Here is a 23,467-nt window from a genome sequence, read left to right as displayed (position 1 = left end):
AGGRGAGCAGCTACCAGCTCTTGTCATTAAAATGTGCACTTCAGTATGGGACTGGGTTTTTTACTGTTTACGAATATAACTTCCATTATCCTGACAGTCTCCTACAGGCTCTGCTTTCTGTGCACTCTGCTCTCTCAGGGGCTGCTCTGTGTGAATGGTGATGCCTGAGCACATTGCTCAAGACTCTTCAGCAGTGTGTTTTTTATTCCTTTCTCTGGTTGCATTGCTGGGTCTTGCTACACTGTGATCTTGAAAGAAAGAAAGAAATTACTTTTATAAATGTAGAAATATTACCTGTAAGAGCCAGTTATTGATCGAATACATCCCTCAGGTACATGAATGTTGCATTTTATTGCATTTGCTCCCCTGCTGAAAACCCCACTGGGATGGGGACAGTGTGGTATGGCAGTGCTGTGCTCTGTGGCATTGTCACCTGGGAGTCCCTTTTCCTGTGTTTGCTGCTGTGTTTTTCTTTGACTCACAAGCAGCTTGAACAATGAAAGAGATTTGAGGGAGAGAATTCTTTTGAGATGGAAGATGGTTAGAGATTTTGTTGACCAAATTCATACTTACACTGCACTTCTAACTTGTGGAAATGGAACACTTTGAATTTACAGACAGTAGTGAGTTCCTGGCTGAYGATTGCAGTATAATTGCTGGTGGAAACCTTATTGGTTGGCATCCTGATTCTGCTGCTGTGTTATGGAGGAGGATCCTGGGAATTCTTGGAGATGTGAACAATATACAGTCACCTAAAATCCATGCAAAAGTTTTTTGCTACCTGTATGAACTGTGGTATAAACTTGCAAAGGTATGTGGCACTTACAGCTAGTGATAACGACTTTTCTTTTGTTGTAGAAATGATTATTAAATAGGATTCAGTGTTAGCACCTGGAGCATGAGCATAMGCATGGCATGGGAGGGTTTTGTCCTAAAGGAAGCTTTCTCTTGTTTGGTTTCCAGTAGTTAACTCCAATAGAGAATCCTGTCCAATGACAGGAGAACTTAAATGGAATGAGGTAACAGTAGCAAAGAAAAAGGCAGTACAGACAGTGGTATTTGTGTAAAGGCCCACAGTGTGACTCAAACTGGTAATGTTTGCTTTGGCCAGGGAGCAGCAGCATAGAACAAGCTTTCCTGGTGGCTTTGGCTGAAGTGGGAACTCTGTATAGCACAGGGTGTAATGCCTGAATGTAAAGAAAGTAAAATTAAAATATAATYATGTGAAATAAAGAACCTTAAAAAAGTAAGCTATTGCTATTGCTAACACTCTTCTTTTAAAATTATTAGATCCGGGACAACCTYGCTATCAGCGTGGACAATCAGTCAACCCCCTCTCCTCCTGTCCTCATCCCACCTCTCAGGATCTTTGCATCATGGTTGTTTAAGGTTAGTTCTGAAATTCTCACACCTCCACATTTTCTTCTATATCAGACCTGAATTGGTGCCTGTTTAGCTGTCATATTTTTAACTTTTACAATCACTGCTGGCTCAGATGGCAAATGCCCTCCAAAGGCTCTTTGGACCTGAATATAAGTTGTAYGTGCTTTATGGGAGAGCTGCTGGAGATGCAGCTTTACATTAGCTGGCTAGTGGGGAAAGCAAGGAATAATCCATGGTTTTRTTGTTGCAGGCAGCCATGCTGCCCAGCGAGTACAAGGAGGGGAAGCTGCAGGCGTTCAGGCTGCTCTGTGCCATGATGAGCCGGCGCCAGGACCTGCTGCCCAACTCCGACTTCCTGGTGCACTTCTATTTCGTGATGCGCCTGGGCCTGACAAGCGAAGACCAGGTACAAGCTTTGCTTAATGTGTCACTGCTCCCTGAATGCCCTTCTGACTGTCCTGTGCCATGGCAGCCACGAGATGCTGTCAAAACATTCTGCTACTGTGGATAAAAATTGTTTCAGGTCTCTCTGTCCTGGGRTGGGCTGAGGAATAAAGTGTTCAGTGTGAAGTGAGGAAAAGTCTTAGTGGAGCTGTCMGATGATTATTGTCCCACAGAAACAGCTTAATGCTCATAGAAACTACTAAAAATATTCTTTTGACAAAATAAAGACTATCTAAGATTACTTCAAGGTTTTTAGAGCTGTAGGAATGAGAGCAAGGGCCGAAGCTATGTTGGGGGCCCAGGGACCCCTTGGGAAATTCTGGGAGTTGTGCTTGTGCCTTCAGGAATCTGGACAGGTTTGGTTATTTCTGAGATGGAATAGGGAAAGAAGGAATTGTTACCAGACTCTTGCCCGCAACTCAGTTCCTTTCCTGCAAAGTCAGAGCATTTGGAAAACATTCAAACTCCTTTTAAAAAGATAAGAATAGAAAAGCAGGGTTTTTTTTTTTCCTGGAAAATCCTGGAAGTCCTGCTGSAGCTGCACATTGCTCCAGGGTTTCCCAGATATTTTGTAGCCCCACACTCACTGCCCATCCCTCCATGGTTTCCCTGGATATTTTGCAGACTAATGCTGCTCTTTGTTCTTCCTCCCCATTCCGGTGGCTATGTTTGCCTCTTGGTGGCACACTTGACCACAGGTTTGCTGGTGTGTGTGTGTCCTTCCCGTTGTGCTTTCCTTAGCTGTGGAATGGGGTAAGGTGTTAACTGGCAGTGCCTTGGAGCAATGTGATGATAGGAAGCAGGATCCTTATACCTGTTCCTCTATTTCCAGGATGATTGGCTCCAAGGTATTTGCTGGGTGCTCAGGTAGTGGGAGCCTTTTGATCAGAGAGGCTGTGGAATCACAGGATACTGAATCACTGAAACRGGGATCCTAGCATGGTTTCCAGGGTTTAAGTCAGTGCAAACCGAAATAAACTTGGGGGCAGACTTTATAGCACAGATTGGATTTGTTTGCAAAGCACAGGAATAGATTTCTCMCTTTTAAGTAATATTCAGAAGCAAGTGTAGGAGGTGTCTCATGGAGGAATTTTCCTTCTGTATGGATCACGGTACAACTTTTAGCATTTATGTGGGAAAGCTGCAGAAAGACAGCCCAGCTCCAGGAAATCACCTTGGCTACTTTAAAAGAGCTTTTTAGGTTGTTACATAATTAAAAGTATTACAGTCAAGGAGGTTTCTGACCTGAATGATTTTCAGTATTTTGGCTTGCATGAAAAATGTTTTTTTCAAACGGTACTTCTCTTTTCATTCTTCATTTAAGGATGTGAGAATAGGAAATTGCTGTTGTATTGTGTAGCTTTTGGTGTTGATAGAGAAACAAAATAATCCATTTTTGAATATGTTATAAATGAGTACAGTGTTATTCCCAGCACCTCCAACTTTGAAGCCTGGTCTCAAGAGGTGCATAAAAGAGCAGTGTGAGGGTGTATTTTATGCAAGGTTCCCATGGCACTCTGAGCCCAGGATGTAGCAATTAGCTCAGCAGAGGAGACAGTGGGGTAATGAGCTGCAGCTAATTTATCCATGTGGAGGTGTCTAACAGGAAACATCCCTGGAGAAGTGAACAATTCTCTGCAAGGATTGCATCACCTTTCCAGGTGGGAGAAGCCATGAGGCCAACGGCCACATGGAGTGAGCCACGGTCAGGGAGGGCTGGGAGGGGGCCCAGGGTCAGGGGCCAAGTGACCATCTGTGGGAGTTGCCTCACTCCTGCTCTGCYCCAGCCAGTGGCATTGCTCTGCTGCTGGAGTAAGCCTGGATTATTTTCCTAGGTTTTTTTTATGAATGAAGCTCATTGAGCTCACAACCTCCCCTCCCTGGCTGCCAGCATGAAGGAAAGAGAATTGGGATGTTCACTACCACTTTGGGCGTTAGTTTATTTGTGGTTAGATGACTAGAAATCAGAAAATGTTCCTGGGKTGTGGTTTGTAGGGATGGTATGGTATAGCTGCTGCAGTTTGGGTAGGCATAGCTGCCTTCTGCTGCCAGGTGAGCTTGATGGTTGGAAAACCCCTATTCCAGCAGTTGCAACTGGGTTGTGTCTTTTGAGTTGGACAATAAATGCAACTTTTTTTAATTAATCCAAAATCTTAACACGGCAACACACAAATTTTACTGATACCTGAACCAGGAAATGTATTTTATTATTGCTAGTGGCTGTTTGCTGTAGCAATACTTGTTTCTTTATTCCTGAAAAAGTCCCTAAGTGTCTCCTTGCTCCATAGTTTCCTCCTTTTTTGCTGAAAAACAGAATTACTGAAACACAATCCAAAAAAGCTATGAACACTTCTCAGAAAAACAACTGTTGATGTAATTGTAATTTTTCAGCTCTGGTCCTTCTGGTACTTAAATAATCCTTGGAGGTTGCTGGTGGTTTTCTCCTAAGAATTCTGTGACTTTTTGTGATGTGGTTTCTTGTTTCTGTCTAAATTTCCACGTGCAGTTTGAGAGGAGAAGGCAGTGCAGGTGAGGTGCTTACCTTGTAGGGACTCTAAAAAGAAGCAGATTTTCAATCCTTTTTCAAGTTTCAACCCTCAGGTGTTCAGTGTAGTTTTTTAGCCAGTCACCCTATTAGTAGGGTGAACATCAATTATTGTGCCTGGTGTTACCTGTCAGCAGCACTGAGGTGTTACCTGCAAAGTGACCAAGGGTTCAGTTGTATTCCTGACTTTATGAATGAGTTTAACAAATAAATTTAATAAGARTATGGTCATACTTACTTGCCGGAGRACCTCTGGAATTGGATACTTACATTTTTAGAGAGCATAATCAAACATAGAGACTTCTGAGGTTTTCTGTGCAAAGGACAATGGACAACCAAGGAAAGGGGCTCTGCTGGTGGGTTTTTCAGTTCAGTGATATGAAGAGCAGARCAAACTTTAAATATGGAATAAGAGGAAAATAGCCCCAGTCCAGCTGAGCTGGCAGATGTCCTGGGTGATTAAATGTCAGCACATGCAGCAGGCCTGCCCATGGAGCACAGCCTGGCTGCAGTCAGGGCACTTAACAGCTTTGTTTTAGCTCAATTCCTTTTAGCAGTGAAAGGATGCCGTGGATGAGAGGCTCTGTCAACAGAGGTGGTGAGGTACCGATGTACGTGGTCCATAAGCCTCTTTATTTGTTCAAAATKCACTGTAGGTGATTATGGAAAGGGAGCTGCTGCAGCTCTGCAATAAGCTTCTGTGGAARCACTGACTGGAGCTCTCTGTGTGGGAAATGGCTGATTTGTAATAGGAAGCATTTTTCACTAGAGCTGCTACCAGAGGAGTCATTAATTATCTGTTTGTACTATCATTGGTTTGACATTAAAGAAATCCACTACATTTGTGGGCTTTTATATCTTTCTGTCCAGTTGTTACTCAGCAGCCAGGAGTAGTGTAYAGCAGCAGTAGCCTTGCAAAGGTACAATAAATGAGTAGCTTTGCTTTTGTCTCCTGTGGAATGGGTACTTCTTGCCTGGATTTGTGCCTGATGGTGTTGCACACGAGGACCCATGGTTGTACAGAAACCATAATGCCATTTAGATTCTTTCTCAGACTGCCATTTAAAAGGAAATAACCTTAATGTAGTCTATTAAGGCTTAGATTTCCCTATTTTAGCTTCTCAAGACTTCTTTCCAATGACTACCATGATTTTCTCCCTCTTTTAATCCACCCCTTATCTCATTTTCTGTAGAAAATTTGCCTGTGTGCTCCCATTATGTGCTTTGAGTGCTTTGAAAAAGTGTTAACAGACAGTGTGTTTCCAGTAGGGACAAACAAAAGTCCAAATGCCAGGGTCTCACAGGAACTCTCACATCCCCCTCTGCTTGCCCAGAGCAGGGTTAGTGGGAAGTGCTGGGGAAAATAGCTGGAAGATTGACTGGAAGCAAGGGGGAGCCAGGTCATGCCAATTGTAGGAGCTGTGCATTCTGAAATTATTTTGGTGGGTTTTTTTCCTTTTCTATTTATTTTGCTTTAATACATTTGCCCTTCCTCAGTTGCTTCCATCTCACCCAAATTCTTGTTTTGTGGTCAGTGTTGTGTCTGTCGGAKTTTGGAGCAGTCCTTGCCACAGGCATTTGGGAGAGATGTGTGTGGTGACACAAAGCCATCTCCACATTCCAGTCAGTGTGGTGGCCTTGTTACCCACACCTTTGTCCCCTGTGTCCACTGGGTGCTCAGGGGTTGCTTTCTGTGTGTACAGGAACCAAAATATTCATTCCAGTCCTTTAATCAGAATGCTCTCCCCAGTTGTGAAAGTATCAAACATGCTCCAAAATGGGAAAAAATTTAAAACTCCCTGTATTGTGTTCCAGCCTTGAGGTACTTGGGCAAATGTGGCTGTTTTGGGGTTAGGTTTTAAGTGGTACTTTGAAATGAAGTTTTTTTGATAAGATAATCCTGGATCTGCTGAGGTTGTCAAAATACTTCTGAATTTTTATTGGAACTTAATTTTTGAGGAGTTGACTCTTACCTGAAATGTAATGATAGGCAGGAAAACATGGAAATAAGTAAATGGAAGTGTTTGTTCCTTTAAAGTAAAAAAAGAAAAAGGGAAGATTTACCACTTATGTCTTCTGTAAATTAATAATCTTTCCTATGCTGTAAATCTCAGCTGCTAGTGAGGTGTCTGTCAGTGAGGAACAGAGTGAACTTTCAGTGAAAAATCCATGTTGTTCCTGTTGAGGGACAATTGGAAACGTGAGGAAGGCAGCTGGCAGGCTATTTGGTTACACCTGTAATCTGCAAAAGCTTGAACAAAAATTAGGTGAAGAATATTTTTGCAATTGACCTTTCAGTGAACTTGCATAAATTTATTTCACTTACTCAGTGGATGTTTATGACCTTATAATTTGAATTACTAGATTAACCTATATTGAAATATGATGCCATTTATAGGGTTAATGCATTTGAGAGGGACATGCATGTGATTGCCCCCTCCTCTCCCCTCTTCCCCAGCTTTAACACTACAGAGCATCATTTTGAATTGAAATAGTCCATAATGGTCCTTTTTTTCACTTTTCTTTAACAACATGAACACTAAATTATAGCTGTGCAATTATGTAAACAATGGAAATGCTTCCAGAATGAATACTTCCTTTTAAATTTTCATTTTGTGTAATTGCTGAAAGGTTTGGAGCCATAATAAACCAAAATTATTTTACACATTTATCGTTCTAAAGGTCAATTATGAAAGAAGTAAAGCAACAATGCTGTGCAGAATGAGTAAACCAATTTTCATGGCCATCACCATATGTTTTTCTTATGGCTTGTGTTTTCCAGTTGCTGTGTACATAGCATTCAATTAAAGTGATTCATTGACTAGGCTGGGAGCTGCTGCCCAGAGTTTACGTTTGCAGGGAAGGGAAGGAAGCGGCCCRGCTCTGTTTGAATTACCTGATTTTTGCAGTATCGCTGATAGCACAGATGTTCTCRTTCCCTCGCCTTCTCACAAGCCTCTCTCTGCTGATAAGCTCCCAAAGCTACCAGATTGCTGCCCCAGTTTGTGAGTCGGGTGTTTTGCTGATTGGGAAAGGGAACAAAACCTGGCAGGTTACCTTTGAGCACTGTCCTGGGCTTGTTCTGACCCTTCTTGCGCAGAAGAACAATGCCCACAGACAGGGTACAACCTGCCTGGCCTGAGCTGAAGTCATCCAAAGTGCACCGAGGAATGCCTGAGATGAGCCCGGCTGAGCGGGTTTGTTTCTGGGYCTTAGGGAGATGGTTCCTGTGTGTGTCACTGCAGTGAGCAGCCCATACTGGAAATTCAAAGGGAAGTCAAGGACTGCTTCAAGAGGTTTTCAAAGTAAATTTTTGAAAACTTTCTCCCTATGGAAAATGATGGATTTTTAGTAATACTACATCTCGTAAYCAGCAAGTAGATTGCTTCAGCCCCACTCTTGCAGTGTTTTGGAACTTATGTGCTGCACAGCATTCATATATTACAGTAACAGTTTTGTTGTTTTTCTCCACCCCCCTGTTGAAAGTGTTCAGTGCACGGTGCAGGGCCAGAGTGGCCAGAATCAGGGCCTTGGTGTGTGACAGTTGGGAGCAATGAGGTGAGGACAGGAGTTAATGCAGTTGTTTGAGGCAGGTCCCTGTGCTTCCACCGCCACCACCTCCCTGGCCAGGTTAGCCCAGGCTCTTTTATGGTGGCACATGTCAACAGCAGCCTGCTCCCATCTGCTGCCCTGATTAGGGGCCAGCACAGCCGTACCTGGCTCTGCTKTACAGGTGTGGTGTGCCTGGACCAGCACAGAGCGTTAATCAGCCCTTAATTATAACAAGGTGGGTCCTTTGTTCTGCTCCGACTGAGAGTTTACCACCCGCTTTATGAGCTGCTGCATCCATCTGCTCTGGTTCTCATTGTTTGCATTGACCCATATTGACTTAAAATGTATCAAAGGAAGTGATTAAAACAAGTTTAAACATTAACTCGAGTGGCATTTTAGCTTATTCAGGAAAGTGAAAGCATTATCTGCTACTATGTTAAAAACTATTACTGTTTATTTAAATATATAACAGTTATTTCATAGGATGCTGGTGGTGAAAACATGGAACACTAAGTAGGGGCTRTGCAGGTGTTTAGCAGGGCTTTGAGAAAATAGTGGTGATGTTAAAGCATCTCTTCATGTAGCGAAAATTGGTTTTGTCAGCTTTGGCTTCTGCTGTAGAGATTGAGCACATTGATACATTCTGTGATTCTAAGTTCAGGCTATCTTTGACACATTGTGAAACCAATAAGGATGGACATGGAAAAGGGTTTTCCTTTGCAACTTTTCGAAGTTTTATTGAGTGGAAAATAATTTTCTACTCAGTATAGAAATAGCATGATCTAACTCTTCAGCAAATAGAATGTTGTAAGTAAGGATAATATCGATTTTAGGCCTAATTTTAAACCTGCAAAACTCACAGAGAAGAAATCTTAACTCAAATATTGGAACTTTGCTCTGATTTGGAGAGACTGTGAAAACTTGAAATGTGGAAGGATTAAAGATGAAATGCTTGGCTCAAATGTGCTCGATACCACAGCATGCTGAGGCTGCTAGTCTGTTCCTTCAGGGCATAGGGAGCCGACCTTCGGGGCAGCTGGTGTTCTTGTSGTGTGGAATTCTGAGACATTTTAGGAACTCTCACTCAGTGTCCTGCAATGCTTCATCTTAAATCTTTTAAACATTTGGATGCTTCGAATCCAAATACTTACTTAACACAATGGTTGTGCTTAGGCRCAAAGAAACATGGCTTCGTGGTGTGGGTTTTTAACAGGAATTTAAGGATACAAATGTCACCTAAATACCAAATGCCCTTTTGTTACTCCACACCTCTGGAGTGGAAGGTGTTGATTACCTGGAGGTCAGTTTGCAYCCAAAGCTCTGGGAATTTGCACCTTGATCAGTGTGGGACTAGTGAACCTCAAAGTTAAATCTTCTTGAACTCTCCTGTTTGCTTTTGGTTTTTCTGGCTTATCTCACAGGTATGTTCTTTTGCAGGACATCTTGAACACCGTCATAAAGCACTGCCCACCATGGTTCTTCTTCCTGGGTCTGCCTGGCTTCACAATGCTGATCGGAGACTTCCTTGGGGCAGCCGTRCGGGTGCTGAGCACGGACATGCCAGAGGTGAGTGGGGCTGGCTCATCAGAGCCATGCTGATGGGACTCTTGGGGCAGATACCATGGCAGCTGATGTGTGAAATCGTGGGATAAGGCAACACACTGGTATTGCAGAGGTGTTTTATCAAAAGGACAAGATGTGAGGAATCCGTGTGCTAGCTGCCACTGCCACATGCCTGCACCCTCAGAGCCCCATRAGCTCCATTGCAGCAAGCAAACAATGATAGTGGGGAGCTCTTTAGGTGACACAGCATCCCTGGCTAAATGTCAGCACTGATAKAAATGTGACTCTAAATGATTAAATTAAATTGTTATTGAAGGATAAGTAAAATAGCAAGTCAATGATGGGTTGCCAAAATAAAGGTAAAGGTCTGGCAGTCCTGGGAAAAACAGGAAAGCTCTTTTKSMWKKKGAAACACCAGCTCAGGGGAGACCTTTCTGTCTGTTTTGGCTCAGGGCTTTTGCTGCTGCTCTTGACATTTGCATGGCTGAGCAGATGGCCCTGCATGGGGCCACAGCCCTCTCCTGTTTCAGCAGAGCTGGAATGGTAAGCCCAGCCACACTTCTTCTATCAGCCCTCAAAGAGCTTGATCAGCCTCACTGTTGATCCAAAGTGCTGATAAGAAATGGGTGCTTAATTTCCCACAGAAAAAACAAACCAAAACAACCCCTTCCATTTCTTCTGCATGCATAAAACTGGGTATGCCTTGGATTTTCAACATTACATAGTAGTCAACRTGTTTATATCTCATGCTGTGGTACTTTTGATGAATTTATTGAARTAGGGATCTCTCTGCACATTGGTGTCACCTATGCAGTGAGCATAAGGGCGTTGTGCACTCACTCTGTGCCAAGGGATCGCTTCATAGCTGTGCTGGATTAGTGCTTCAACCCCTTTACTCAGCTGTTCTTTACGGGGTTCTSTGCTTTCTGTTGACATCAAATGGCTGATTGTCAGTTTGGGTAATGAGGGGAGGTATTAAAGTTGTAGAATGTGCTCAGGAGTGGGGTCAGGTGGCAGTGGAGGAGCAGCTCAGCCTCACCAAGAGAACAGAGCAGCACAGAAGGAAAAGCATGGGCAGGAAGATTTGTTAGTACCGGGTTAGTGTTGAGTACTGCTTAAACCCAGCTGTGGCTGGCGTGTGTTCACTGAGACACCTGACTGCTGCATTGTGAATCCAGCAGACTGAGTATAGCRTTGCAAACTGGCCTCAGAGCTGAAGGCATCTCCACCTGTGAAGGTTTTTCAGTGACTATTTCTGTTTACTTGGCCTTCACCAGGCCCCCCGTTCTGAAGCTCACACCATCCTTGGCGCTCTTGTGTGCTTTCCAAATACCTACCAAGGAATTTCACGGCTGGGACCCATTTCRGAAGCCAGTGAGAGCATCACAGGAACTGCAGATGTGAAGGTAARGCCACATTTACTGTAAATCCTTGGGTACCTAACCTGGTTTTAATATGCAGTGACTTCATTCCTGCCCAAATGGTTGCCCTCACACAAGCCCCTCTGTTGCTTTTGATAAATTTGAGGCACCACAGTGAGTGAYTGCTAAAAACTGTGGGCAGCTGGGGAGGAATCTCTGAATTCCTCAGGTGGCCTGAGCAGGAAGAACCAAAGAGGATACAGAGAGCCCTTCACAAGCTTGGCTCCTGTTCTTGCTTTCTTCACCAGGCCTCAGAGTCACTGGAGGTGTCTTAAAACTGTCTTAATTTTAGAAGTGTCTTTTCTGTACTAAGAAATCCACCAAATTTTTCATAACTTGGCTTGGTTGGAACCTTACAGTCTGTATGACTTGTTTGTAAATACACCTTGACWCTGTAAATTAATTTAATTCCTCTTGCTGCCTGTACCTGAGTTATAAGTTGATTCAATCTGTCCACAAGCGCCTGTATATTTAAGTTGTAATCAGTGTTTCTACCTTGATAAAATACAACTGGCATGAGGTAAAGATGCTTTAATAACAGACTGAGAATTAAAGTTACTTTGCTTGTAATTATATCAAAGGAGATGTATGAAAAAGATGCTTATTCTAATTTATTTTCTTATTTTAGTATTGYCTCATAAATATTTTATTGAAGAATGCTACAGAGGAGCCAAGTGAAACTGCAAGGTAAAATAGTGAGTAAAAGAAATGGGAAAATCATAGAATTGGTTAGGTTGGAAAAGATCTTTAAAATTATCAAGTCCAACCATTTACGGCTTGGGAAAGTTTTTCTTGCTGCATACTTTCTGCTGTTGCCTTGTGGTTTGGTTGTGTGAAGTTGAGCCTTACTCTGCACCCACAAAAGTGCTGGCCTGTCATGTTGGAGGGGAAAGAGAGATCTCATCTTTGTGCATTTTTTTTCTTTTCTTTTTTTTTCACTAAATACTCCTAAAACTTCTGACAAGCTTCCTTTTGCTTTTAACACAGATGCATAGCCATCTGCGGCCTCGGAGTGTGGATATGTGAGGAGCTCACACAGGGCACCAACCACCCCCACGTGAAGAAAGCCATCAATGTCATAGGTGTGACACTGAAGGTATTGCTGTGGCGGGCACTAATCAATGTGCATTGGGAAAAAAAGGCATTTTCACTTTTCAAATAGTCACTGATGATCTGCTGCTGTAGTATCCTATGTAAATATGCAGAATACTTGCAAAARTAACCTCTGTGCTTATAGACTCTATGCCCAGAAAACTGAGTTAAGATCACATAGACAGTGTCAAACCTGCTGGTTCCTAATGCTGACAATGTGATTTCACAGCACTAACATTTCTTATTGTTTACAAAGATGCAAAAGAAYTTATAATGTAGAAATACTGAATGCATTGTATTGTGTCTGGCTTTTAATCACCTTTTTTCTTCCAGTTGTCCAACAAGCTGGTAGCTCAGGTAGCCTGTGATGTCCTTCAGCTACTGGTGTCTTACTGGCAGAAGCTTCAGGAGTACGAACCCTCCCTGTGCCGGAAAATTACTGAAGTAMGTCAGATTTGTTAAAACGCTTATGTGGAAAGCTTGTGCAAAGTTGTCTTAATTCCTTCCTTGGGCTGYTGTGATTTTGTTTGCTCCTCCTTTTTTTAATTGTTAGGGATGTACTTGCTACAGTTCCCAGGACCAGTGTAGGTCCTTGGTTGGTAGCGACTTGTTTGCGAAATGCTCAGTAAAACATTTTCTTTCACTTGGATGTGAATTGGTTCAGACAGCTGGATGCTCCTAGGAGAACTTAACCTATTTCACGCCCTGTGAAGTGAAGGTCTGTCTCTGTAGTAGAAGAAACTGAATGCCTTTCTGACACTTTCTTTGTTTGGGTRTAGATCCTTGTGGCCACCATTGCATTTCTCCTGCCAAGTGCTGAATACTCTTCCGTGGAAGCAGATAAGAAGGTGTGTTGCTGAAAAGAGCTGTCTCCATTCTTTGTGCTGTTTGAGGGGGGTGTTAAATGAGGTTGCTCTGAACCAGGGTTGAATTTTAAACTCTCAGACTCATACCTTTAAGTCTGGGTGAATTTAATAGAATGTACGTAAATACTGTGTTCCATGTTCTTGTTCAGTTTATAGTTTCACTGCTGCTTTGCTTGCTGGACTGGTGCATGGCACTGCCCATGAAGGTGCTGCTGGAGCCTTTGTCTGCTGGTGCTGTGGAGGATCATCAACATGCATCCAGAGCTCCCTTGCTGGATTATATTTACAGAGTGAGTATGAGGAAGTAACATAATTTACTGTGCCTGGTTATTTAAAGATGTTTTTCACACACGCTGAAGGCACAGAAGCAGCTTTGTCAAGCTCTAGAACATCATGTCATATGGGTGAGGAGTCACAAATGCAAAATGTTAAGGTAAGATTAGAGATGCAGAACAGACAGGGGATGGTGAAGAGAAAGGTAAAAAGCTTAAAACAATGATCCAGGGAATCTTTGCAGAAATATTTGGGTTATTTCAAGTGGGCTGATAAAATACGAAACAAGCCCTGAAGCAATCTCTTAAAGTACAGAATCAGTCCAGATGAAGACTGTTAATTTAGAAATGCTGTATTTGGACACAGATGGATTTTGTAGTGTGTCCTGGCTTTCCTAATGTCCARCTGGGGGGCCCTGCTCGCTGGATGTGTTGGGGACTGTCCTGGGTTTGTCACTGGCTCAGTGTCCCCGCAGGTCCTGCACTGCTGCGTCAATGGCTCCAGCACCTACACGCAGCAAAGCCACTATGTGCTGAGCTTGGCCGACCTCTCCTCCTGTGACTATGACCCCTTTCTGCCACTGGGGAACGTCAGGAGCTCGGAGCCAGCCCAATGCCCCTCCTCTACCGATTTGGGCAATCTGCTCACTGTTGCTGAAGGTAAGGAAGTTCCCAGAGCRTGTGCTGGGCCAGCATATTTGTGCAGCAGCTGGGAAATAGTGTTCTAGGTAACATCTCTGCCTTGAAAACATGCTTCTCCTCACTGCATGTAGCAACTATTCCTAAAACTTGGACCGAGCTTTTTCTGGATAAATTCCAGTTGCCTCTGTGATAGGATGTTTGAGTTCGTTGCCAGTGCTGCTCCTTAAAACAAATTTACATTTAGAAGATGTTAATACCAGGGAAAGAGAAATACTGTAAACTAAAGAAAAATTATTTAAAACTCAGTATGAAAAAACTGTAGAAATTAGGAGGTCTCTGGCAATAAGAGGAGTAATATTCTTATTGGAGAAGTGGAGGCACAGTGTAGCTCAGAGCATGGTCACTTTATGAAATAACTGATGTCTGTGCCTGTGCTGAAGGGAGCATCTGAACATCTGGGAAGTCTCTCCCTGCCTCACACAATACTTCCCCACCTGCCAGGGATGGAGGAGCATTGCCTCACGGTGACTTCTCTGGTTTACTTTGGTTTTTGTGCCATGTCACCCTCCTGCTCTGATGGCTGTGGCGATGTGGTGAAATAAAATAAAACTGTGGGACAGGTAGGATTTCTAGGAAAACTGTTGGAAATAGTTCCTTGAACAGGATGGATCGGGAGATTGAATAAGGCAAGTGCAGTGTGACAGAAATCTGCAGGTGCTCCTTCTGTATTGCCTCTTGCTGCTCTTACTGATCCATTTTGTTTTCATTGATTGTTTTAGAGAAGAGGAGGAGAAATTTGGAACTGATCCCTCTAACAGCAAGGATGGTTATGACTCATCTGGTGAATCACCTGAGCCACTACCCRCTCAGTGGAGGCCCTGCCATCCTCCACAGTCTCCTTAGCGAGAACCATGACAACTCCTACGTGGAGTCCTCTGAGCTGTCCTCRGAAGTGTTCCGGAGCCCCAACCTGCAGCTGTTTGTGTTTAATGACAGCACTCTCATATCTTACCTCCAAATCCCTGCAGAGAGGAAGGCGGGCATTGAGCCAGCAGCGGCCCCCTCGGACGTGCGGGTGATTGTCAGGGATATCTCAGGGAAGTACTCTTGGGATGGCCGGATACTGTATGGGCCTCTGGAGGGCTGCCTTCCGCAGCGCAGTACGGCCAGCGCCTTTGTCATCTCCAGCGRTCCGGACCAGCACTTCTCCCAGAACGACATATCTCAGGTGGAGGAAGGAGAAGATGCTCTGGACCAGCTGCTGGAGAGGATTGGGAACACCAGCCCCGAGTGCCTTCTGCACCCCCAGCGCAAGCTGAATGAGCCGTCACCGCCGCCCTGCGGCATGAGCCCCGAGCAGGAGCGTGCCATCACCGAGGCTCTGATGAGGCAGAGTGCCCAGGAAAGAGAGTTCATTCTGAATTGCAGCTCGGACTGCAGCATGAGGGTGGCCCGCCAGGAGCCACCACGTCCTGCTGAACCTCAAGCCTCCTTTTATTTCTGTCGGCTGCTGCTGAATGACTTGGGAATGAACTCCTGGGATAGAAGGTAGGAAGAGAGGATTCCCAGAACGTGCTTAGGGTACTCTTCTCACTTTCTACCCCCAAATGTGTTCACACTTAAGAGAACGAGGATTGTGTAACTGGGAGTTAGAGCAGTCTTGAATGTCAGTTTATTTGAAATCGACATCGATAGATTGTGTTTAACAATAATTTTAAGAAATCCTATCATGCTAATTCTCTTTGGTATTTGAATGACAAAATACTGCCTGCACTGTGTTGCATTTGCCTTCAAACCTTTTTAAATTTATTTTTAGAAAAAGCTTTCATCTGCTTAAGAAAAATTCAAAATTGCTGCGAGAACTGAAAAACCTGGATTCCCGCCAATGGTAGGTGATGTGTACTGAACACATCATTGATAAGGATTGTGTTTCCCAAGGAAGAATAGGTCCCCAGAACCAAAGCTGCATTACCATTGAATCCAAATATTGGTATGRAAATTGGACTGTTTGTTTCTCCAGAGTTCTGTAGCCTGAATGGAGAATCAGACTGCCCTGGCACATTTCTGTGTACAGAGAATTCCAAATCAGTGTCAGATAATAAGACAGWTTTTTTTCAAGTTTGCTTTAACTGATAGGGGAGGGGACCAAATTGTTTGTGACCTGAGTTTAGCTGATACCAAAAAAAAACTTTCTACAGGCTGATCCCTGTGTCAGGAGTAGTACTTTGGGGGGTAATCTGCCCAWAACTACTCCCCAGGCAGGAAGTGGCAGAATGGAATTCTGGATATGATGTTTTGTATTTCATTACTTGATGTTGAAAAACATCTGCAGCATTGCAGAGTTCTGAGTTTCTTCTATCCCAACAATTTCCATATCAAATGCACTTTGCTTCTTTTCAAAGAAGCCAACTGTCCCTATCACCATTGTAAAACTCAGCCCAGGGTCTACAAGTCAGTAACGTTTCTTCTGTCTTGTATGTCATCACCCTGAAATTAAAATTCTGTAGGTCAAATTATGCTCCCATTAACACCTGTGCCACCTCACGGTCTGTGCACTGCTGCACAGATCTGAGTCATTAACCCAGTAATTGGAATCTGGTCACCAGCTCTGTGGCTGATGCGCAGAAGGACCAGGCTTGACTGTGCTCTTTGAACTGGGGTGCATCTGCAGTGAGGTTTTGGTGGCAAAAAACTGGGGGAAAATCTGAAAGTGAGTGATGTATTTGCTTGCATAAAGGAAATGGACATATGGAATTATGAGCTGAAACTTTAACTTTGATTTCTTTTTCTGTCCCATGGCAGTCGTGAAACTCACAAGATTGCCGTGTTCTACATCGCTGAGGGACAGGAGGACAAGTGTTCCATCCTGGCTAATGCAAGGGGAAGCCAGGCATATGAAGATTTTGTGGCTGGACTGGGCTGGGAGGTAACAGCCATGAATTTAAACAAGCTAACATATTGCTGGTGGCTCTGCATAGTTTTTAATTCACAAAAAAGAAAATTTCACTACACACTAATGCTTAGCTGCTTTTAGCTTCGCTGTGGTCAGAGCACACACTCAGCACAGGAGTTCTTTATGAGATGTGTGGGTTTAATTTGCTTYGTCAAAACGGTGTGTCATAATCTAAAGGCCATGAACATTTTTTGGGTTTGSGGAATAGAGTATCTGCATGTCACATTTAAGGATTGAAGTGCCACAGGGAGATACAGCATCCTCAGGCTGCTGCTGTTGGGAAAACAAACAAGCCTTTGGACTCAGGCTTGACTTCAGAGAGATGTTTCTTTTGATAAAATTTCTTGAATAATTTCATCTCAGGTGGTTTTATTCTGTACAAATCCAGTTTCTTCTGAAGTTTTTTTGTTATTTTTGTTTCTCACTGCCTTTTGTGATGCTGCTGGCAGTGGGAGCTTTAATCCCCACAGAGCCCTTAGAGCAGCAGCATGTGGCAGAATGCTGTTGTTTCCTTGCTGCTGTTGTTTGCTGGAGGAAGGTAAAATTGCTGGATAGATAATGACTCAGGACCTAGTTAAGAGAGATTCACTTTTATTAAATGTCAAATACATACACTGGAGAGACAAATTTAATTGAAAGATTGCAAAACTGTAGGGGAAGACTTCTTTTTCTCTGGGATGGCTGCAGAATCCTAGGTTGATGCTTTCATCAGTCTTGATACAGAAATAAATACTGATCATTCATAAGTCTTTTCAGATTGCTGCTATTTCAGCCCTTGCCTTTCTCAGGTTGACCTTTCCACACACGGCGGATTCATGGGTGGCCTGCAGCGCAATGGCAGCACGGGGCAAACTGCACCTTACTAYGCTACCTCCACCGTGGAGATCATCTACCACGTGTCCACTAGGATGCCCTCGGACTCGGACGACTCACTGACCAAAAAGGTAAAGCATTTGCAGCGTATTTCACACCGTTGTAATCATGCAGTGCTTCAATGAAAACTTGAACTGAAAGCAGCTTGTGCTGACTGGCCCTGGCAAGCTGTCCCTGCTGTGCCACGTGGTGCTCTGCAGCTGGGTTAGCTGAATTAAATGGCATCTAAATTCTGGGTTCTGAAACACAATTAACATTTCCATGGTAGCCTCAAATGCCACCATGAGTAATAATATTAGCAATAATTTCATTTGTATGTTCTCTGCTTGCCAAAAGTGCTGTAGTTTGGTGGAACAAAACAACCAAATGCAGCATCATAAAAGCTTCCAGACGACTCATCCTGTGTGGAACAGCAAAGCGAAAGGGAGGTGACAGGCTCAGGAACCCAAGCAGCCAGCTGAGACTTTAAGCCAGTAGCCAGTTAGGTACAATTCTGACAAGCAGCCTCTGCTTCAAAGATGACCAGAACCCAGCCCAAAATTCTGTTGGTCTCAGTACTTAATAATTTGTCTTTCCTAACAAGGAGCGATTTGAGATTTTGCTGTTTGCCAGATGCTGCTTAGAGTCAAACAAGATTTTTGGGGCATACCAGATCTCTGCTTTTTAATTAGGATTGGCAACTTGTCCTGCAGAGGTTGTTAGTATGTATCAATAATGCTGCTGCAGCTATCCAGTCCACCATGGAATACTGCAATGCTCTGAAAATTGTCTGTAACTTGGTGACTGTATTTGGTGTCCAGTTGGTTTCAGAATGGCATGTGCTTTTCCTTGGAATATAAAGGCAGAATTTCTGATTACTGTTTCTGAAAAATTGCCCAGCATTTCATACTAAAGTCAGATCTTGTCTTTTTTACTGTGCTACCTATCATTAAAAAAAAAAAGAAAAGTCAGCAAAATGACACGTTTCTCCTACCATAACTCATACATGGCTATAAGAAAAAGTACTCTGAGTGCTTCAAGGTGTGGAGCAGTAGGGCAGTGATGTGTAGGACAGAGCTGTAGAGTCTCTGTGACCTTAGGAGGGTAGCACTGTATTTTTATTGTTCTTGACCAGAATTTGTCCAGCTGCTAGATCAAAACTCCAGTGATGAATGATTTACATTCTCCCTAGGCAACMTATTTCTATGCTTCACTTCTTGTACATGAAAAAAATCTCTTGTAGTGTGTACTTTGCTTCAATTGAAGCCCATTGATTCTTACCCTATTCCACATGGACATGGAGGACAGGTTGTTTTGCAGCAGARTTATACATGTCTGAGAACTGCTGCCTTGTCTTTCCTAGACTTACTTTTCATACACAAAACTGTGGCCATTTATTGAGTCTAATCCTGCCTTGTAGGTTCTGGCTCCTGGGTTTTGTGGAAGCCTAGCAAAGACATTGGGATATAGTCTGGCTGTTGAGTAATTCATCACCTGGGAGAGGAGAGCACAATGTGACAGAGCTACCATAAGGGGAAAATGGGGTTTAACTSCAAGCAGCCTACTTACCCTCCTAAAAGCCACCCATGTTAGGGGTTATCACAGACACTGAGTTATTCTATTTGAGTTCCCTATGTTTGCTTTAAGAGAATTCCTTCTCTGTGAGAAACAGAAACCAAAAGCATTTAGTAGCTGTCAGTCTCCAAGTTTTGTAGTGCCAGGAAACCAGGCCAGCTCCAGGACATGCTGTCTGGAAAATACTGCAAAGAAATTGTTTTGGGATGTTTTGAAAAAAACCTGAGACCTGTTATAAGAATGAAACCTTGCAGGGATCAAGCTGACTTTTCCAGTAAAGGGCAAAGCTCTGRGCAAGCTCATGGACCTCAGGAGCTGCAAGCAGTGGCTCAGACCAGATAACTTCCAGAGGGATTTTTAATGTGAACTCATCCATGGTTCCACACACAACAGTTTCATTCAGTTTGTCACAGCTCTGTTGTGAGCAAACATGCAATTCTGTGCACATTAGCATGGATTGTCAACAGATGTTACAGAAYTGCAGTTATGAGTGGAGAAAAGGTCCATTTCAGAGGCACTGCACTTTCTGGAAGGTGGATGATTCTCTGGGCTTACATCCTTACCTCAGATTATGAGGGCAGAATGTCCAGGTTAAAAAGATAATTTTATATTTATTACTTCTTGCCATTAGTGCTTTCTTTTCATGGGAGTGTGGAAGAGAAGGACAGATTCCTGCTCCTTCAGTAGAACTGTATCTGGTGATGCAGGACAGAGAATATTGGGAGRAGAAAACTTTACTAGGATGCAGTGGAGGCCACAACTTTTTTCTTGCCCTCCCTCTGGGTCCTAAGGTCCCCCTTATCTCTGAAATCTCTGTGAGTGCTGTGGTTTCTTCTCTGCTTATTTTGCCTCAGATTAAGAAAGGCTTCATCCATGCCAGCATGCTCTGAGCTGAACAGAAGGACTGACCACCTGCTGGCCTGGGGAGCCGTAGCAAGGCCATAAATTCTGGGGGCTGGGGAATTCAGCAGATGCAGTAATTTTACTTAAATATGTTATTGTGGTTCTTTATTTTTACTGAACACAAGGATAAATTAAGTTCTGATATGAATTCCCAAGAATTAAGTGCATTTACTGTGGGGATGAGCTTGGCCCCTTGTTTCTGTGCAGTCACTTGCAGTTTGCATTTTTTTATTTGAGGTTTATGCTGACATTATATTGCTAATTCAGAAAGAAAAAAGTAAGAAAAACAAAAAAGAAAAGCCTCTTTCCAAATAAGTCTTGGTCCTGACAAAAATCTTTTCTGGGGAAGTAAACAAAATTCAGCTGATCTCTATTGCTGCTGTAGGGTTCAGCATCATTGGWTCCAAACTTTATCTGCCTTGTGGCAAGAGTGAAAATCAATCCCAGGAATGGCATCCTACCGTCCCTGTCTTGTTCTGCTCAAATTGTGCTTARCGGTTTAAAGATGTGCTGCCAAATTTCTTAGTGATTTATTCCATCTTCTCCATTGTCAGAGCAGAACTTTTTCAATTCAGAAATCTGGTAGCAACCCCATACTGAACTCTTGCTCCTTTGCTGCAGAAATTTGTTAGCTGGGGCTAGATTAGATTTTTAGCAGCTAATCTGACTGCTGTAGAGGTTTGCAGAGTGGGGACAGAGCTGTGCTATTGGATTTGTCCAATTCATTTGACTCCAGGACTATAATTGCACTTATGTCTTGCAAGGCTTTTATGGCCTCGGGCTGGCGAGCAGCAGAAAAACAAATTGGCAGTGATACAGTGAGAGTGAAAGGGAATGAAAGGCACACATTATCAGTCTCCAGGCAGCCCTGCTCTGGCAGGAAGTTTCTTGGTTAATTTACAAATAAAACTTAGATTTTAGGATGGGCACACAGTCAGTCAGACAATGGGGATGTCAGGCCCCACTGTTACTTAGCACAAGTAGCAGCCATGCCTCCCCAAAAGCAGGAATTCTTCAGTCAAACAGACGACTCCTCTCTGGAGCCAGCTGGCTGTGTAATGCAATTAGCAGGGAAAGGAGGTCATGCCGGAGGTGTGCACCGTGACCAGTGTCAGCACTGCCTGCTGGCTGTGGGCACCGGAGCGCTCTGGGGTTGGAGCTGCCTGCTTGGGGCTGGGGAACACAGCACTGGAGAGGGACAGCGGGACTGACCCCATAGCATGGAGCTGGGGCTGTGTCTGAGCCCCCCTGTTAGTCAAACTGGGGCTAATTCCTGTGCCTGCTGAAAATTCCTCTGTGCCCAGGGAGGACAYGCTGCCATTGCCAGAACTGCCTTCTCTCAGTGTTTGCAGAACCATCATTCCAGACTGTTGTTGGGGTTTGCTTTTAATACCAATCTGATTTCACGGCTGCTTTGGGATTTTTTWAACGTAGCTTTTTTCTTTATCCTCCCCCCCTAAACTGGATGTAGAGCACAGCCTGGAGCTCTGGCTCCACACACGTTTGCTGTGGGGCTTTGAACATTTCAGCACAACTTACTGGGAGTCCTTTAGGGCACTGAGTCTGCCCCACAGCTGCTGTTTTGAATAAACAACACAGGAAAACAGCAGCTGGCTTATTGTCACTGATGAGATTATTATAACGGCTTTTTATCAATGAAGTTATCTTTCAGTAACAAATATTTTTGATTAATGCAAATTTTTTCTTTGCAACATTATACCKTGTAACTGTGCTGCTTAAGGATGTGTGAGTTTGAAATGAGGGCAGTAACTCAAGCTCTAAAACAAGTCACTGGCACACACTGGGGATCATGGTAGAGTTAGGGATTCATGAGCACAGCAAGTGTTGGTTTAGCTAAGTTCCCTGCTTCACTGAATTTTGTTCTCAAGGGTGCRATATCAGTACAAAGTGTTTGATTATTATCAGAACAGATCCTTGGGATTTCAGAAAGTGTCCCTCAAGCAGTATTTGGGCATATTTTGATGACTGTTTTTATAGCAGTAGGTGCTATTTCTCATCTCAAAAGCCATAGGAGGCAAGGCAGTGTACACACCCTCTTCTTCAGAAGAGCTGGGATGGGTTTGAGAATTGCCCTCTGCRACTGGGCAGTGGCACTGCCTTATGGAATTCCAAGTCCACGTTTATTTGTGGACAAACCCAGCACAGGCTGCTAGGTGCCAMCATTGTGGGCTCTCTGTGCTGGGAAACTAGTGCCAGAACCTGCGCTGGCACCAGAATAGTTAGGGCTCAGCCTGGCAAATAAAGTGGGCACTTAAAATCCCTGGCGGGAGTTCCCTGAGCTCAGCTGGGCTGAGCTGGGCTCTTTCTGGAGTGGGATAGCCTGGCCAGGCACCCTCAGCATCTGGGACCTGCTGTGCACAAAGTCTGCTCACCAGATGGATTTTAGGGGTTTTTAAGACTAAACTTGACATCTTGCTTCTAATCACTTTGGAGGTGACCTGGCTGCACCTGGTCACAGAGAGTGAGATCAGGATTTTGTCCTGATTTTTGTCCTATATGTAAATTTCTGCTTCTTTTGGTACGTATCTGTCTGTGGTATTACCAACATGAGTGTTTTCTTGTGTGTACTTTGTTTGTAGTGACATACTGCACAGCTATCAAGGTGACCACAAGAACAGCAATTTCTACTTGTTTTATACATACAAGAAGCACTAGTGATAGTATTGTTCATGTTTCCTTGTTTCTTCAAGACAGAAATGGTTCATCTTTTTTTCAAACAGAGCTAAAATTACCTTTTATTCATGGGTGTAAATAAAACACAATTATTATCTTCTGTTTAATTTAAAATAAATGGAGAATCTCAGTCCTTCCGTGAACTGAGTTTTACTTAATTCTTCTGGAATATGAACTGTAAGCCAAGCTCACAGTKGTAATCTTTTTTGATTTTTCATGTGTTGGTTTTGCCATGTTTCTCTCACAACTGAGGGGTCCAGTTTGTCACCAATATGTAGGAGTGAAAGTTTTTCCTTCTAAATATGCTGCCTGATTCTGAATATGGAAGTTTTATCGGCACAGTGTGGGCTGGTCCAAAGCGTGTTGCAGTTAGTTGTTATTTACCAGTGAAAATCCCCACCTTCCTTTCCCTTTTTTCTCTCCCCCCACACAGAGTGAAGTAGCAGAGCTTCGTTTTGGCTCCTTTGTTCGGTCTATTGTGCACATTGTTCCAGGGGTAGCACCAAATTGGAGGGTGGGGGGTGTCTTTTAAGCTTTAAGTGGGACTTAAATTCTCTTTATGCTTTGAGCTGGCATTCTGCATGTGGATTACATTTTAACTTTAAAGCTTACAGTTGAAACCATTGTRCGAGGCTTGTACGTGATTGCCAAATAGTTTTTGCCATCTGTTAGATCACCTCCAGCTCCTCCAGTAGCAGAGCAAACACACT

General features: G+C 43.5%; 1 protein-coding gene across 2 annotated transcripts in view; it reads left to right on the top strand.

Annotated features, from left to right (window-relative positions):
• RALGAPA2 (Ral GTPase activating protein catalytic subunit alpha 2) overlaps nucleotides 1–23,467 on the top strand; it is a 92,715-nt gene that overhangs the window by 28,772 nt on the left and 40,476 nt on the right. For both annotated transcript variants that reach the window (XM_057381674.1, XM_057381666.1), the window contains exons 21-35: nucleotides 618–811; nucleotides 1,291–1,389; nucleotides 1,634–1,789; nucleotides 9,362–9,490; nucleotides 10,765–10,893; nucleotides 11,537–11,595; nucleotides 11,896–12,004; nucleotides 12,334–12,444; nucleotides 12,780–12,848; nucleotides 13,016–13,156; nucleotides 13,615–13,798; nucleotides 14,560–15,328; nucleotides 15,597–15,668; nucleotides 16,583–16,706; nucleotides 17,522–17,677. In XM_057381674.1, the coding sequence (XP_057237657.1) occupies nucleotides 618–811; nucleotides 1,291–1,389; nucleotides 1,634–1,789; nucleotides 9,362–9,490; nucleotides 10,765–10,893; nucleotides 11,537–11,595; nucleotides 11,896–12,004; nucleotides 12,334–12,444; nucleotides 12,780–12,848; nucleotides 13,016–13,156; nucleotides 13,615–13,798; nucleotides 14,560–15,328; nucleotides 15,597–15,668; nucleotides 16,583–16,706; nucleotides 17,522–17,677 (2,501 nt within the window). The remainder of the gene's footprint in view (nucleotides 1–617; nucleotides 812–1,290; nucleotides 1,390–1,633; nucleotides 1,790–9,361; nucleotides 9,491–10,764; nucleotides 10,894–11,536; nucleotides 11,596–11,895; nucleotides 12,005–12,333; nucleotides 12,445–12,779; nucleotides 12,849–13,015; nucleotides 13,157–13,614; nucleotides 13,799–14,559; nucleotides 15,329–15,596; nucleotides 15,669–16,582; nucleotides 16,707–17,521; nucleotides 17,678–23,467) is intronic.

Source organism: Malurus melanocephalus, unplaced genomic scaffold (genome assembly GCF_030028575.1).
Source record: "Malurus melanocephalus ecotype Western Australia unplaced genomic scaffold, MMel_1.1 scaffold_13, whole genome shotgun sequence".
Classification (NCBI taxonomy): domain Eukaryota; kingdom Metazoa; phylum Chordata; class Aves; order Passeriformes; family Maluridae; genus Malurus; species Malurus melanocephalus.
The sequence above is the reverse complement of the archived record's forward strand: the minus strand, read 5'-3'. Positions and strand labels throughout refer to the sequence as shown.